We start from the raw sequence: 15,063 nt of genomic DNA, 5'->3' as shown, positions 1-15,063 counted from the left end.
GGCTGTATGAGTTGGAGACGATATAACTCGGGATGTAACAGGTTACATGCGGCGTTATTCAGTTGGCATAAGAAAACAGAGTGAAGGATTCTAGCCGCCGCAAACCCCCCGGCATGAGAAAGCAGTCAAGAACAAAAGATACATACTTGGTCCCCAGGGTGGTCTCTACGACTGAATGGCGCTTTTTCTGCGACAAAGCGAGATCCGCCTTGCGCAACCTCTCCGGAACCGTGTTTGTCCAACCGAGTCGGCGAGCCAGCGGGCTCGTAGAGTAGTCCGACATGATTGACAAACGTCAACGACTTGTTGAACAAATAAGCCGTACAAAACCACTCTGAAAGGAAATCCCACATACCTCAAGGGCGTACATAGTCCAACATGATTGACAAACGTCAACCATAAACATGTCCCAGAACACCGCTCTAAGAGAAACCCCGGCCTGCCTCAAGACCATACATACTAGTCCCACATGATGGACAAGTTGAAGCGTCAACGGCAAACAATCTCAGAACACCACTCTAACAGATCCCCCGGTTTCACTCTCAGAGTGCTGCCTTCCTCTTGTTCTAATTGTCATGCAGTCATCGCTAAGTCTCCTTGGATGGTGCGGATACGCAGCTGACGCTTGACGGCCGAGACAAGGGGCGGGCGCTGGAACAGGGCGCCGGTGAGGGTCTTGAAAGCCCCCTTCGCTCTCCCGTCGCCAGTAATACCCCTTTGGTGGTTCTGTTTTCAAAGAGCTGTAAGTTCGAGATGCGTTCGCTGGGCGGTGTTCTCTATGAGCAGAGCCAAGGAGGAACTGCCCCTTTTAGTCGCTGTGTTGGCTCCGTGCTGTGTGGCTCGTCGTTTTGGTCCGAACTTGTTGCCACGTCCCTGGTTGCCTAGGCTCATCCCGATTTTCTTCTTACAATATCCTAACAACCACACCGTAATTCAATAGCATTCAGCCATATCCGCACTGGTGGCAGCGAGAGGTCGGCAGCTGTGGAGTCCCCCAAGTTGTGATCCTCAGTGCTCGGGCTGCTCGCCATCTTGAACCTTGTCGAACCGGCCGAGATGGTTTCCGATTTTCCTCTTGAATATCAAGATGTTTAGCCCTTGATTGCGAAGTCTCGCTAGGAGGTGTCTCGAAAACGCATTGAGATGCGAGTTCGATGCCGAATAGCTGCATAGCGACAGACCGCGAATGCCGTGGGCATTGTTCTCATAATGGATGACGACGGGCTGGTTCGCCGATCGACAACGATCTTCTCAATCAGCGTTGGGTTGCCGGTCTCCCCACCCGGAACGCTCTCTTCGACCATATCTATTCGACCAGCTGCAACCCCGTTCGGCAGGCCCGGCCGCAGACCCGGAGCTCCTCATGCCATAGTGATTGTGAGGGAACAAGACCTTCTTCGTCGACCAGCCCAGTTTCAGGATATGACTCCTTGCGTCGGACGTATGGTTCGGACGGAGGGATGGTCGCGATATTCTCCGAGACGACACTCCTCGCTGCTCCCTGCTTCTACTTCCCTATGCAGTGAAAGCAGGACTGTAGGGTAGGTCGGTTGAGAGCATAGTTGGGTGGGTGCTGGCTCATCCAAGCCTTGGAGCTGTGTTCGACGAAACTGCGGGCCGCCTGGCGCTCATTCCCTCCGGTTGCAACACGTTGGGCACTTTCCCGCTCGACTGGTAGGCGGGCAACGGCGGCTGATTTGGAGACACCTGGTCAAGCTTAATGTGCGGGGCGCCAACGCTCGAGTAGTGCGTGGCGGTATCGTCTGAAGACGGCACCGCTGCTCGAAGTCCTTGGGGAGGACGTCGAATGTGCCGCGCAGCTGGTGCAGGAAGGCGTTGCACCATGAACATGACAACCGCAGCCGACAATATCTGAACAAGCACCTCACACTGCCTCCAGCCCTCGAGATCTCGATGCGACAGTGCGACCGGTCGAATTCGTTGTCCGCCCTTCCGCCAGCAGCTTCTGGGTCTCCGTCAACGTTCTGCTGCAACTGAACCTGCCCTTCCCGCCTTTACTTCAGTCGTCGTTCGATTCCATCCAGACACATCTTGTCCAATGTCTTTCTGGGCACAGACACGGTAGTAAGGTTCATTCAGAACAGCTCGGCCCAACCCCGCGGAGAGAAAGGTGTGTGGGAAACCGCTGTTCCAAACTCGTCCTTCGGCATAGGGCTCTTCGCGCTAACGTGTCCAATATTTCCAAGTTCAAACGAGCACCACCCATCTAACAAATCCGAACCATTTCTCACGAACAGATACATAGCATAGACACCTTACTAGCTTCACTCATCCTCGTCATTACTAACCGTGCTCGTCCCGCCACCAAACGCCTCGGAGATAACCCGCGTCCTAGTCACGCGCCCATCCGCAGCCGACACATACACCCAGCTGGTGACCTCGATGCCCGGGAACGGCGCATACACATACTGCAGCTCAAACTCAGTTACTACACTCGACCCATCCTCCGCCTCGCCCTCGACGGTGACGGTCCGGTTGTGGCCCGTGAAGGACATGTCGGTCGCGTAGCTGCCGACCACCCGCGGCGGGCGCGTCTCGGTGCCGTCGTTGTCGAGGTACTCGTCGACGATGTCGCCGTTCTGCGCGAGGATGCGGTTGGTGTGCCGGGCGCCCGTGTAGTCGTTGATGCTGTACAGAATGTTATGCTCGAGGTTGTAGTCGCGCGGTTGCTGCTGCTGCTGGTCCGACCGTTTGCCTGCTGCAGTTGCAATTGTTGTTGTTGTGGTTGCATCACTACTAGTATCGGTGCTGGTGGCGCTGGGACTGGGACTGGGACTGGAACTGGAACTGGGGGGGTTGTCGCCAATGATGTCACCGACATCCCCGAGAGTGTTGTTGATGACCTTCCCGAGCGTGGCGATGGCCGGGTTCAGGTCGATGCTGCTGAGCACGTCGTCGACCATGGCCACGACGTTCTCGAGCCGCGCCTCGAGCTCGACTTTGGCGCTGACGTTCTCGATGGTCAGCTTTACCCGGTCGATGCTCGCGTCGACGCCCGCGTTGAAGCGTAGCAGGTTGAGCACCTGCGCGTCGACGTTGATCTTGGCCGTGATGTTGTCCACTTCGATGCCGATGTGGCCGACGCTGACGGATGCGTTGAGGTAGACGTCGGGCTCCTGCGGAAGAACCGCGCCGGGCGGAGTGTTGGCCGTTTCGTAGATGGCCGACTCGGGATCGCCGCGGTGCTCGAGACGGTAGCCGATGTAGCCATCGTCTCCATCTGCGGCCAATGTGGAGGTAACCAGTAGAAGGGCGAGTGCCCAGGATGCGATGGTCTTCATTGTGTGCTGAAGACTGAAGTTGAAACTTTCAGGCCGGTGAGCTTCTGGGATTCGAGATAGCAGCGATGAAATGGGAGTCTAGGGGAGTCCAAGTTCGAGACCGCCATGTGAGTACCTCACTGACGCGGGGATCTAGGTCCATATGGGCAAGCTCAATTCATTCATGCATGTGTTGTGAGCGCGCCAACCATCCATCTGTGTGGTAACGTTATTCTTAACGGACCACATATGGACGGGGGCTCTGCCATGGCAGTTCCCCTGACAATCCGATGCATAAAATTACCACCACTTGCAGGGTACCATTCGGATAATAAAGACCCTCGCCGACTGGATGTTCCAGGAACGCGGGTTTTTGGATAGGACAATACGTTCCGCGATCAAGGTTCTATCGAGGAGAAAACATGGTAAACAAGGACAATACAATTGGCGCTATTAAGATGAGGGGAGTTCTCTTCCCGCATCGCTTCGACGCGAGTTGACCGTTGCCACCAGCTCGGCTCTTATACCTAGCAGCTATCCTGGGTAGTGCAAGTTGCGTTCCGGCCACTTCTGCTGAGATTCTCACCGCGCGCAACTCTTGAAATCAGCCCACAATGCGGGGCATCACCAACTCTCTCGTTCGACTCCTCGCCCTCCTGCTACTCGTCGCCTTAGCAGCAGCGCAGAGCTCGTCAGCGGCCCCTCTCACTACAACGTCTTTGCCGGCGCCGACAGCACCACCACCACCATCCAGCTCCTCCTCCCCTTCCACTTCCCCCTCCAGCACCGGAAACGGCAACGGCAGTAGTAGTCTCCCGCCTTCATCATCGGTACCACCAGTACCAACGGGGACCTCCCCCTCCTCCACCTCCCCACCCGACGTCCTCCTCCGCGTACCGGAGCTGCACGTCGGCCGGATCGAGCTGGACGTGGACGACCTGCGGGCCGACCTCAACCTGAACGCCGAGATCGCGCGGCTGGTGTCGCTCAACGTGGGCGTGCAGGTCGCCGTGAGCAAGGTCAACATCACCATCGCCGACGTCGACGCCGAGCTCGACCTGGTCATCCGGCTGGGCAACCTCGCGCGGATGGTCAACCGCACGCTGGCGTCGCTCGATTTGAACCCGCTGCTGGTGAACGTGCTCAACGACGTGGGCGAGATTGTCGGTGGTGTGGTTGGTGCCGTGGATGGCTTATTGGGGAGTATCGTCGGCGGTGGTGGTGGCGGGGAGGAGGTGCGGTTTTTGATTGATAACCTGGGCAATATTGTCCAGGAGGTTGTTGCGGGAGGTGGTGGTGTTGTGAGCAGTATTGTGGGCAACTACGAGAAGAACATGACCTTCACGGGCGCGGTCAAGGAGGTGGGGAATGGCCTGACGCAGAAGACGTATCGCTATGATCCGCTGGGGAGCCTGGTGAATATCATATTCAATACCCTGGGGCAGGTGGTGCAGGCCGTGGTGATAGGGAAGGATCACTCTGGGGGAGGGAGTACTGGTACGAGCAGCAGTTCGGTTGTGCCGACCTCGACGGCGAGCGTTTCCACGACGGCAAGCTCGGCGACGCAGGCCGCGAGCACGACGTCGACTGTCTAGGAGGGGGAGGTTATAGATTGAACGAAGCTACTGGTGATTTATGGTACCCAAAAACACGGAACAGACAAAGGTACCGTTGGCAACGAACATGAAGCTCGCAGAGTGCCTTTAGTGACTTCCCCATCTGAGTCCTCGCCTGCCTTTCGAAACATCCGTGTACGCCGCCATAACCCGCGCAAACATGTCGCCAATGTCCTGCCCCGTCTTCTGCTTGCGCGTGGCAGGATTGTATCCTTCGCGGAAGGGGATGCGCTCCTCTTCTGTTTCAGTGTATTAGTGTCAGCATCCTGGCCGCCTACACACATGATATGCAGCATAGAAATTGGAAACCCACCAAAGAGGGCCTTGATCCATGACTTAGGTGCCGCCCCTGCGTCGTCGTCCCACAGCGTGGTCAGGTACAGCGCCGTCGTGCCCGGACTGCCCACCATCTGGGCCGCCGAGGCATTGAAGTGTTTGTTGGCGGCCTTGGCGGCCTTCGCGCGTGCAGCGGCCGCCCTTGCCGCCACCTCCACGGTGACGTACTTATCCTTCTCGGACGGCCCGGTTCTGTAAAGATCCAGGTTCACGGCGACGGTGTGCCAGATGACAGGGTCAAAGTGCAGGTCGTCCCCGAGGTAGAAGTCGTTCCGGGACAGCGAGCCGTCGAATTCGATGGCGTCGTGTAGCTTTAGATCGTCCAGGTGGAAGGTCGAGCTGTTCCCGGACGTCGACAGGTTGAAGGCAATGGCCATGTTGAAGGCGCCGTCCTGCGAGGTGCGCTCGAAGTTAAACCCGGCCACAATCGCATAGCGGAGCGTCTCCAGGTCGATGTTCAATCCTGAACGAGGGAGATAGCCGTGGTTTGCCAGCGCGTTGAGACCCGGGCAAGGGGATCGGCCTGGAATGTTAGGTCAGTGGCAAAAAGGTGAAAGGGCCGGAGTGGCGGGCTCACTATCGAGGGGGTTCCGGTGGTATTCATGGCCTTTCGGCTCGCGCAAGGCGGCGGCAAGGCCTAGGAGACCTGCCTCGACAAACACACTGAGCTTCATGAGGACGATTGGTTGGGTGATGAGCCGAGAACTGCGAGAGCCTGGGTGAGTGTCTGAAGCATGCGCGAGGAGAATCAGTTGTGCCGTGGCATCGGGTATATTTATACACCGTCCATGGAAGAGATCGCTGATCCGTGGAGCGTATTCGTCTTTGCCGATCTAAGCCGCCAGGCGTATTCAACTCCATCAACGAAGCATGGCCGTTGTTGGGCACTCGGCAACCACGGATGTCGTAGGCCTTGCCCAATCAACTCGATGATGTATGTAAGCTGGAGACTAAGATGTCAATTGAGGATGGGTATTTGGAATTGAAGTGGACGGAAACCCAGGACGTCGAGATCAGCCTCGAGCGTATCTGGCTTGGCTGATTGTAGCGAATACGCGGCTGCATATGCCTATGCTGACGTGCATGCTTGAGGCGGAGCTTGCTCTGCTCTAGATGTGTAAGACAGAGCGAATCGGTACGTATCCCGGACAGACACAGTTTATTAGATACCTTATTTGTCAACCGCACTCCACCGTCATCATGGCGTCCCTATATCTCCACAACTCCTCGACATCAGCCACAATCGCCTTGGCAACCGCAAACCGCGCCCCGACCAGCGCAAGCAGCTCCATGATCCCGCGCCTCTGTTCCACCGTTTGTGCCCGTGCGCTAGCCACTCCGAGCGGGAACAGCAACAGCAACGGTGAGAGGCTGGTCTCTCGCACCAGCCGCTGGCTCGACGCCAGGATGAGGGAGACGTGCTGCTGGATCTCATGCTCGCCCAGTGCCGGCGCGGGCAGGTGCAGCCCTTGCCAGTAGCCGATCTCGTAGTTGAACACGCCGGAGAGGTAGATGCTGGCGGCCGGGACCGTCTTCTCGGCCAAGATCTGGGGCTGCAGTTCGTCTGGTAATGGTTTGGCGACGCTGGCGTCTGCAGTAGTATCGGAAATTGTGCCTAGCAAAGCAGGGCAGGTGTGGTAGGAGGATGACCAGACCTGGAGTTGGCTGCGTAGGGCAAATCCCTGCAGAGATATGGCCTCGGCGCGCTCCACGAGCCCGGGTGTTGCTGCGCAGGGCTGTAGTTGTAGTGACTTGACGAGGTTTGCCGCGCTGGGAACCGGTTAGAACTTCCATAGGGAACGCATGCCGGCTTTCAGGAAATACCATGCGGACATACCGAACACGCAGCGAAGAGCACATGACCACCATATCGAGCAGGGCGTCCAACCTTTGCTGTGCCGTGCTCCAGTTCGAGGACGCGCGCAAAGATGCTGATAGAGACAGCCATTCCTCATCGGCAAGAAACGTTGGCCGGTTGAAGACAATGGCCCGGCAGACTTCAAAGACCTTGGATTCGGCGAAGAACCTGCTGCATGGCCCGGATATGCATGCCGATGGGCCGCCGGCCATCAGCGCCTGTGATGTGCCATGGACGAGGTGCTGCAACCAGCTATCGCCGCTCGGATCGGTTATCAACTAGATCCAATACGTGGTTAGTAGCAAAGCACAAGGTACCTAAGGTGTACTTGCACCGGCGCCAGCAATGCGATACCGGCTGCTTACCTCAAATAGACCAAGCAGCAGCGTGGTCCAGAGAATGCCTGCTCTCGACTGGGTTTCTGTTCGTCCATTGAACTGGCACAGAGCACGGCGCAGATCCACGATCGCCCCTGTATATAATTTCAAGGCAGACTGATAGTAGGCCGTCTTTGCCTTTGAATCTTTGCACATCTTCGAGGCTTGCATTGCGCCGAGCGATAGCATCGCATCTCAGAGGTATCTCTCCGGATCCCCTCGTTTCACCAGCTGCTTGACGTCGTCTACCCGAGAGAGGCCTGTGAACCTGTTGCTCTCGAAGAATGCGTCGTAGTGGGAGAAGTAGAGTTGTGTAGGGTCTGAGACCGCGGGTGGCCTGACGAGTCTCGTGTCAAAGACAGCCTGGGAATCTCGTCCCAGCTTCTTTGTATAGGACCCGACCGTCCGCTGCTCCCCTCGGTCGACAAGGATAGGTGAGCTCGTTTGGCCTGCGATTGGATAACGGCAGGGCTGGTTTCGTTTTGCGCATTGCGTGCATGGGGATTCACCGGAGCACTGAATCTGATTAGGTCAAGGATTCAAGATGGATATTACATCAGGGGCCGTCCTTCGGGGATTCTCTTTGAATTGGTCAGTTGCGACTTGGAAAGGTCACGACACGCACCTTCCAGTGACTCTTCGTACAAGCGTCACATCGGTGTCGTCTTTTGCGGTGGTCGAACGGACCGATGGGCGTCATGGTCGCAACTGTTAGATCCGGTTGAAGCAGAGTTGTTAGTAAACAGCAAAACGCCACTCCTACTGCTTCAAAGTTGAAAGTCGTGAAGGGGAAGCCAAGCACTGGGATTGCGTGGTCCAAAGCGAATGATTCAGCTTCGCCCGATGATTACCGTTTTGGGAACAGTGCTCCAACGCGACCCGACTCTTCGGGCTCACATCGCCTGGTTTCTCGGAGGGACACACTACACCAAAAGCGGTAATCATCGGGCGACGCTAGAATTCTTGGGGCACGTTTCACGCCTCGCTCGCTTATGTGCTCCAGTCCAAGTCCCGTGTAATGTCTATCAGCTCGCGCGAAAAGCTTCAAGGCCTCGATGGTGGATGGACTTCGCGTAACTACTTCCGCTTCTGGAGAAGGTCAGGCAGCAGGCTACCGACTTGGGCGCAGCAATTATGCAAACGCGCCATGGCGAAGCCTTAAAATGCGCAGATAAGTCGAGAAGCTCTCCCTCTTCCACACTCGCTCTAAGTTGGATATGGGGACACAGCACGACACGGATTATCTTCAAGTTCTCAGTCACTATAGCAAGCCTACTTACCTGTTTACTTACAATATATACCTTACCCATCATCTACCTATCATCTCTAGAGCCATGCTTTTCTCTCACCTCGCGGGCATGCTCCTCCTGGGCCTAGCTGAGTCCATCCTTGTCGCCAGCCATCCCGGCCCCTTCTCAGTCGCGATGAAAGTTAAAGCCCTGACCGACCAAGGACGAGTCGACCCTTTCAACGCCACGACGAAGCGGATGGTGCTGTTATCACTGTTTTGGCCGATCCTGAGCACCGCCAACTTTTCCGAAGATACCATCCCCTACATGGCGCCGGCCACAGCGGCCTCGTACGGACCACTCGCCGAGTCGGCCGGGTTGCCGGGGACGCTTTTTGGGTCATTCCAGCTTTCGTTTTGCAATCCATCCCAGCAAGCTACGGGCTGCCGACCGGGAAAAGGAAAGGTCCCCAGGTTTCCCCTGGTCCTCTTCTCGCCCGGACTCGGCGAGTCCCGGCTTCTCTACAGCGTCACGGCCCAGTCGATTGCCGCCCAAGGCTACGTAGTTGCGACAGTCGACCATCCCTACGATGCCGAAGCAGTCGAGTTCCCAGATGGGTCGGTGGTGCGGAGGAACTGGACCGCGGGGATGGAGCAAAGGCTAACCGAGGTACGTCTTTCTGGCGCAGCGCTCGAAACTCTAGCAAAGCTCACCATGGAAACCTCGACGATCTAGATCCGCGCGGCCGATATAACCTTCACCCTCTCGCAACTTTCCCACGGCACCACCACCACCTCCGGCGCTCTCTTCCCATATGACCAGGGACTCCTCCCCGCACAAATTGACTCGGCCCGCGTCATCGCAATGGGCCACTCCGTAGGCGGCGCAGCGGCATTCCACGCGGTGCGACAGGACCAGCGCATCCGCGGCGGCATTGACCTCGACGGCCGGCTGTTCCGCCCCGTCGTGGACTCGCCGTCAATCTAAAACGAAAAGAAACCGGCCGCTGTTGCTCCTCGGGCGTGAGAAGCATGCGGACGAGGACCCGGCGTGGAACCAGTTCTTGGACAGCAACAACAACAATAACAATAACAAGGCGGCGGCGGCGGCGATGCTGATGCTCGGGGTCAAGGGGACGTCGACTCTTCGTTCACCGACCTGCCCGTGCTGATCGAGGCCCTGGGGTTGCCCGAGGAGGCGCGGGCCCGCGTGGAGGCGATGCTGGGGGTTGTGCGCGGCGCGAGGATGCAGCGGATCTTGGTCGAGCTGTCGTCTCCATTCTCTACGTGGGCGTTTGGAGGCGGCTATCGGCGCCTGGTGGAGGTGGCGGGCGGGTTGGAGGAGGTGTTGTGAGACGGAGCACCTTTAATAAAAACTATGGGTTATGATTGATTCCTAGTGTGGATGTAACGTTAGTAGTAGGTCTCGCCTGATGGGCTCGCTGATGCAAGATGGAGTGTAAGATGGCATCTGAGAATAGGGGTTTTGGAGTAGATTATAAGTGTAGGCGAAACTACTAGTACCTACCTTTATGTAAGATGTTGAGATCATTCATCACCAGCGTATTTGACATCGGGATTTACTAGCGAATACGCACTTGCATATCCCCCTTTGCCCTTTCGGGCTTAATTCGTCCCGCCCCCGCTCTTGGCATTCCTGGCAGAACCGGGGTCAGTTGCAGGCCCACGCTCTCGTACCATGCGGACGAGGCTTTTACCTCTGGGGCTGGCACGTGGGTGGTTGTCGGAGAGGGCACTGTAGCTTGACGACAGGGCGCAGTCATGGTGAAAGAAAGAAAGAGAGCCAAGGCTGCAGTCCTACCCCAATCGCCATGCTGCTGCGGTAGCTGACTCAGATTGCATGCGATGGACGCGATCAAGATAGTGACACTGTGAGTCAGTGACCCGCAAGAGCATCTTGACGCAAAGGTCGACTCGTATCAGAAAATAGCATCAGACCATGACATTGTCTTCCTTCTCTTACAACAGCTTCCATTTCAACCCATGGATGAAACTGACGAAACGGCAGGCTCTGGGAGGAGTGGGAGCGAGGTGGTTCCGCACAAGACGCGCAGACCGCACAGGAAGTCGCGGTACGGCTGCACCAAATGCAAAGTGCGCAGGATCAAGGTATGCATCGTCGCGCGCGCCCTGAGAATACAACGTAAGGTACTCTTCACTGACACATCATAGTGTGATGAGCGCGCGCCACGATGCTCACGGTGCGAGAAGCTCAACCTCGTCTGCGTCTACCGCAAGAAGAAGGATGCGGACGGCGGGACAGATCCGTCTGGACTCTCCTGGTCCGAGTTGGAGCAGACACTGCCGCCGACAGAACTGGACCTGTTCAAGCACTATCTTGAGCACACCAGCCGGGACCGCACCGTCGGCGACCAGGACCGGTACGCGCTGCAGGTCGGCATCCCGAACCTGGCATTCCAGTGCAAGCCTCTGATGCGATCAGTGCTGGCGCTGGCCGCGGTGTGCAAGTGCTGTGACATTATCAACCAACACCCTCCAGCGTCTTGTACCGAGTCATCCCGCGGCGAAGTGATCGCGCTGTTGTCGCGGGCACATGGCTACCATCTCGAGTCGATGCGCGAGATCCAGGCGACGCTGCACGAGCCCAAGAACTACAACCACATCCTCGCCAACGCCGCCATGATGGGCATGTACGGCTCGGCAAGCCACGGCGCCCGCATCTGGCTAGCGAAGACGGCACCCTCCGGCGACGACCGACAGCTGTTCGGCCTGATGATGCCCGGGAATCCCCAGTGGTTGGGCCTCTTCCGCGCCGTCCGTCTCGCTTATGCTGGCCTTCTCAAGAACTCGCCCCAGTCTAGCCCGGGCAGCTCGTCAGTTGATTTTGGTATGCAGTACGGATACAAGACTGGGCCTCTGGTTCCGGTCGAGGAGGTGAGGAGCTTCATCGTCACGAGCCACCCGCTGGGTTCCATCCTGGCCGCTACGGTGGGCTCCGCACTGGCGAGGGTCAACGAGAAGGCGAGCAAGGTCCAGGCGACCCATGGCGCGAGTGCCGAGCTTCAAGCGTGTTCCACGGCTCTGGCGATCTTCAACGACATTGTGGCCAAGTCCCTCCTTGCACCGTCCCCACCCGCCAGCGACGCTTCCCCCAGAACGCCGGGGCACGACCACAACCCTCCGTTGCCTGTCGCCGACATTGGAGAAGAAGAAAATGACCCGGTGGGACGGCTGGCCGAGATCTCGCCCTGGCTGCGACGGTACGCGGCCAGCATCTCGTCCATGGTACCCTCCAAACTGCCTCGCAGGGTCATCATGTCGTTCGTGCACAAGGTCCCGAGCGCCTATCTCAACCTGATCGAAGACATGACCAGCCTGATCGACACTGGGCCTCCTCCCGCGGGTGGAACGGTGCCGGTGCCGGTGCCTAGTATAGCGCACCAACTCGCTGTCGAGATATTCGCGAACTGGCTTGTCCTGGCAATCTTGCTGGATAACGTGTGGTGGATCGGGGGTATTGGAGCCTGGGAACTCGGGCGGTTCGTCTCGGTCAGAAGATTTCCGGGATGGGAAGCGTGTTTGTGGAATCGGGACAGGGACTGGTGGCCGGAGAGCATGCTCGAGGTCAGTCGACAGTTTGACAAGCACAGGTGAGACCGGTGACCACCTAGGTAAGCCAGAAAGAAACTGGATTATATATGTATCAAAGCGCCCGCCCCCACCCTCTTCTCATCTCAGGTCGTAGAGTTCGCGGTGAACCAAGGCTAAGCTATCCCTCACATCCTCCACCCTCCCATCTCTCTCCCCATACACCCTTTCCCTCCCGCGAACCACCTCCTGAAACAGGCTCTCCGCCCTGCGCAGGTCCCCGTGCACGGCGCACAGCTGTCCCAGCTGAAAGAGCGCGTCCAGCGTCCGCTCGTCCTCCCGGCCCCAGAGCCGTTCGTATCCCTCCACGGCACGCTCCATCAGGGGCCCCGCCTCCCCCGTGCGGCGCTGGTTCTTGTACAGCAGGGCCAGGTCGTACACGCCCGTGACGACGTCTCGGTGCGTCGCGCCCAGCACGGCCTCTACGACGGCGAGGTACCGCTCCCACATCACGGCCGCGTGGCTTGCGCGTGCAGGTCCTCCCATGGTCACGTACAGCAGGCCCAGGTTCTTGGCCGTGCGGGCTGCCTCGAGGCTGTCCGGGCCGTAGAGATCCTCACGCCCTCGCAGCGCGGCGGTATAGTGCTCTTCGGCCCGAGCGGCGTCTCCGCGGCGCTTGTACAGAATGCCGAGCATGTTGTATGTATTATACATGCTATCGCGGTCGAGTGTGGCCGTCGGCGCCGGGTCCATCGCTTCATACCCCTCCTTCGCGCGCAGCAGCATTGTCTCCGCCTCGTCGAGACGCCCCCGGTCGAGGAGAAAGCCGGCCAGGTTGTTGAGGCGCGCGAGCGTCGACACGTGCGTCGGCCCGCCGCTGCCGCCCGACTCCGCGCATCGCACGAGGCGTCGATGCATGGCCTCGGCGGCATCGAACAGGCCCCGGGCCTCGAGCATCTCGCACGCCGCGGCGAACTCGTCGACCGTCTCGCCCATGACCTTGGCGGGGGAGTCGACGCGGAGGAAGTCACGCGCTGTTGATGTGGCGGGCAGGCGCGGGCTGTAGAAGCGGAAGAAGCCGATGACGGACGGGTGCGCGATGTCAAAGAAGAAGTGAAAGCGCGCGCCGCCATCGTCGTCATGTGTGTTCTTGCAGCAGATGCAGATCAGCGGGCCGCAGACGTGCAGTATGTCCTGCTCCGTCACGGCCTGGTGTCGTCGGTGCGTGGCAAGGTTGTTGTCCGCGTACCACTTGTCCGACGGATGGTGGTTGAGCAGCGAGGTGAGGGTCTCGCACATTTCCTCGACGCCGAGACGCGCCTGTGGCCAAAGTCCCGCGGCTAAGATATATTTGAGCACACGGTTCAGGATGAACGAGGTTCGAGGGTTGCCCTCTGCCAGGACACTCTCAAGATAGGATCTATATGGATACACGGCGGGCAGAATACTGCCCGGATCGGGGCCGTAAGGCCACTGCTGCAATGGCGGGTTGAGAGGAGGCGCATCGCCTACGGGCTGAGGCGTCCATCTCCCAAGTCGGGCCAGGTTGCATTGCGCCTCCAGCTCGCAGACGGCCCAGAGCCAACTGGGCACAGATCAGTTAATCTCGTATCTCTTCTTCCAATGGATTTAAATGTTGGGAGGACCATACGCGCCGTGACTCTTATTGAGGATGTATTTCTCTATTCCGCTTCTCACCGCCGGGTCCTCGAGAGCGAACACTCCATGGGCTGCTTTTCTCGCAAGCTCGCCGTGGACATACAGCTGGATATCCTCCGACTTCCCGGCAACAAATACCGCGTGAAACCGGCCTTGCAGAATCAGCTCTCTCTGCGTGGCGTCCAAGTTGGGCCCCGTGACGGCGACACGGACCGGAACGCCGCGAGTCTGGCTCATGGCCCCAAGGCGAGATAGCACGCTTCGTTGCGTGGCTGCAGTGATGCTGTCCAGCGCCACCACAATGACGGACAGGCGTCCAAAGTGCCGGGCCATCGCCTCCAGCAGCGCACTCAGCTCTTCCGTGCTCTTGGATTGCAGCTCCGTCTTAAAGGCTTGCGCATCGTATTCGTCCACGCAGGAGATGGAGAATGCTGTCGTGAGCCCTTGGAAGGCAGCGTCGCTCTGCATGGCCAGTTGCAGCACCAGCGTCGCCATGATGTCCCGGCCTGAGCGTCCGGCGCCTTCATGTCTACACAGGTAAAAGCACACAGCATCGGCATCGCCGTTGTCCGCCCTCCGGATCATCTCCTCTGCCAGCGTTGCCGCCAGCACTGTTTTCCCCGCGCCGTCATGCCCATACAGCCACAGGTTGTCGACGCCATTGCTGCCGTCAATCCACGACCTAACCGTTCTGTCCTCGAGTATCCACCTTGCTGTGCCAGGTTCGCGCCTTTCGAGCAGGGCCAGCAGGTGTGGATCCATAGACACGATGGTTGCTTCTTCGAGGAGCGCTGTGGCCGAGGCAGAGACACGCCGTGGGAGGATGTGTCGCTGCTGTTGCGCCATTTCCTGAGCAATGTTTTAAGCATATATGATATGGTATTATTTTTGAAGCCAAGTTGAGCTGAGACCCATGAGGGCTGCGATGAGGTTTCAGGTTCTCGTCCATTGCGCGGGCTTGGGTTTGGCCGCGCTTACGGCTGCATCTCCGCCCGCGGTTTCGGGGCGGCTTGACCGGCATTTGTTATTCCGGTCGGTCGTGCGCCATCCATTAAACCAACCGGCGCCGCTGTCTTCTTCGCCGACGCTTCCTCCGACTACCTCCGACATTTCTTCAGTTCGAATTCACGAAATGGAA

The 15,063-nt window shown here is 58.3% G+C and overlaps 7 protein-coding genes across 7 annotated transcripts; 3 read left to right on the top strand and 4 right to left on the bottom strand.

Annotated features, from left to right (window-relative positions):
* Positions 1–2,068: 2,068 nt before the first annotated feature.
* On the bottom strand, positions 2,069–3,574 carry B0T15DRAFT_185390 (uncharacterized protein). Its single transcript, XM_062862367.1, has one exon. It carries the CDS (start codon positions 3,300–3,302, stop codon positions 2,286–2,288), a length of 1,017 nt encoding a protein of 338 aa, XP_062723447.1. The 5' UTR covers positions 3,303–3,574; the 3' UTR covers positions 2,069–2,285.
* Positions 3,524–4,930, top strand: B0T15DRAFT_185404 (uncharacterized protein). The gene has a single exon (XM_062862368.1). It carries the CDS (start codon positions 3,896–3,898, stop codon positions 4,874–4,876), a length of 981 nt encoding a protein of 326 aa, XP_062723446.1. The 5' UTR covers positions 3,524–3,895; the 3' UTR covers positions 4,877–4,930.
* Positions 4,931–4,962: 32 nt separating this feature from the next.
* Positions 4,963–6,327, bottom strand: B0T15DRAFT_433391 (Chloroperoxidase). The gene is made up of 3 exons (XM_062865770.1): positions 5,811–6,327; positions 5,211–5,756; positions 4,963–5,136 (listed from the first exon to the last, which is right to left on the bottom strand). The coding sequence occupies exons 1-3, from the start codon at positions 5,905–5,907 to the stop codon at positions 4,985–4,987; spliced, it is 795 nt and encodes a 264-aa protein (XP_062723445.1). The 5' UTR covers positions 5,908–6,327; the 3' UTR covers positions 4,963–4,984.
* Positions 6,328–6,369: 42 nt separating this feature from the next.
* B0T15DRAFT_554596 (uncharacterized protein) lies at positions 6,370–8,168 on the bottom strand (the record flags this gene model as incomplete). Its single annotated transcript, XM_062870359.1, has 5 exons — positions 6,370–6,969; positions 7,058–7,369; positions 7,457–7,624; positions 7,697–7,984; positions 8,094–8,168. The coding sequence occupies 5 exons, from the start codon at positions 8,166–8,168 to the stop codon at positions 6,412–6,414; spliced, it is 1,401 nt and encodes a 466-aa protein (XP_062723444.1). The 3' UTR covers positions 6,370–6,411.
* Positions 8,169–8,802: 634 nt separating this feature from the next.
* Positions 8,803–10,050, top strand: B0T15DRAFT_510912 (uncharacterized protein; the record flags this gene model as incomplete). Its single annotated transcript, XM_062867882.1, has 4 exons — positions 8,803–9,366; positions 9,433–9,650; positions 9,694–9,719; positions 9,794–10,050. The coding sequence occupies 4 exons, from the start codon at positions 8,803–8,805 to the stop codon at positions 10,048–10,050; spliced, it is 1,065 nt and encodes a 354-aa protein (XP_062723443.1).
* Positions 10,051–10,590: 540 nt separating this feature from the next.
* B0T15DRAFT_185263 (putative C6 transcription factor) lies at positions 10,591–12,370 on the top strand. Its single transcript, XM_062862365.1, has 2 exons — positions 10,591–10,826; positions 10,890–12,370. The coding sequence occupies exons 1-2, from the start codon at positions 10,701–10,703 to the stop codon at positions 12,330–12,332; spliced, it is 1,569 nt and encodes a 522-aa protein (XP_062723442.1). The 5' UTR covers positions 10,591–10,700; the 3' UTR covers positions 12,333–12,370.
* On the bottom strand, positions 12,370–14,940 carry B0T15DRAFT_185238 (uncharacterized protein). The gene is made up of 2 exons (XM_062862363.1): positions 13,918–14,940; positions 12,370–13,851 (listed from the first exon to the last, which is right to left on the bottom strand). The coding sequence occupies exons 1-2, from the start codon at positions 14,769–14,771 to the stop codon at positions 12,408–12,410; spliced, it is 2,298 nt and encodes a 765-aa protein (XP_062723441.1). The 5' UTR covers positions 14,772–14,940; the 3' UTR covers positions 12,370–12,407.
* Positions 14,941–15,063: the final 123 nt, after the last annotated feature.

This window comes from Chaetomium strumarium (genome assembly GCF_033439665.1).
Source record: "Chaetomium strumarium strain CBS 333.67 chromosome Unknown B0T15scaffold_3, whole genome shotgun sequence".
NCBI classification, from domain to species: domain Eukaryota; kingdom Fungi; phylum Ascomycota; class Sordariomycetes; order Sordariales; family Chaetomiaceae; genus Chaetomium; species Chaetomium strumarium.
The sequence above is the reverse complement of the archived record's forward strand: the minus strand, read 5'-3'. Positions and strand labels throughout refer to the sequence as shown.

What these genes read in the sequence shown, in the direction of transcription:
- B0T15DRAFT_185390 (XM_062862367.1), bottom strand. Translation starts at nt 3,302, where the DNA reads ATGAAGACCATCGCATCCTGGGCACTCGCCCTTCTACTGGTTACCTCC.
- B0T15DRAFT_185404 (XM_062862368.1), top strand. Translation starts at nt 3,896, where the DNA reads ATGCGGGGCATCACCAACTCTCTCGTTCGACTCCTCGCCCTCCTGCTA.
- B0T15DRAFT_433391 (XM_062865770.1), bottom strand. Translation starts at nt 5,907, where the DNA reads ATGAAGCTCAGTGTGTTTGTCGAGGCAGGTCTCCTAGGCCTTGCCGCC. An exon ending in CCACCGGAACCCCCTCGATA is followed by an intron (nt 5,757 to 5,810) that starts GTGAGCCCGCCA and finishes CTAACATTCCAG; the next exon opens with GCCGATCCCCTTGCCCGGGT. An exon ending in ATGGATCAAGGCCCTCTTTG is followed by an intron (nt 5,137 to 5,210) that starts GTGGGTTTCCAA and finishes ACACTGAAACAG; the next exon opens with AAGAGGAGCGCATCCCCTTC.
- B0T15DRAFT_185263 (XM_062862365.1), top strand. Translation starts at nt 10,701, where the DNA reads ATGGATGAAACTGACGAAACGGCAGGCTCTGGGAGGAGTGGGAGCGAG. An exon ending in GCAAAGTGCGCAGGATCAAG is followed by an intron (nt 10,827 to 10,889) that starts GTATGCATCGTC and finishes GACACATCATAG; the next exon opens with TGTGATGAGCGCGCGCCACG.
- B0T15DRAFT_185238 (XM_062862363.1), bottom strand. Translation starts at nt 14,771, where the DNA reads ATGGCGCAACAGCAGCGACACATCCTCCCACGGCGTGTCTCTGCCTCG. An exon ending in CTCAATAAGAGTCACGGCGC is followed by an intron (nt 13,852 to 13,917) that starts GTATGGTCCTCC and finishes ATCTGTGCCCAG; the next exon opens with TTGGCTCTGGGCCGTCTGCG.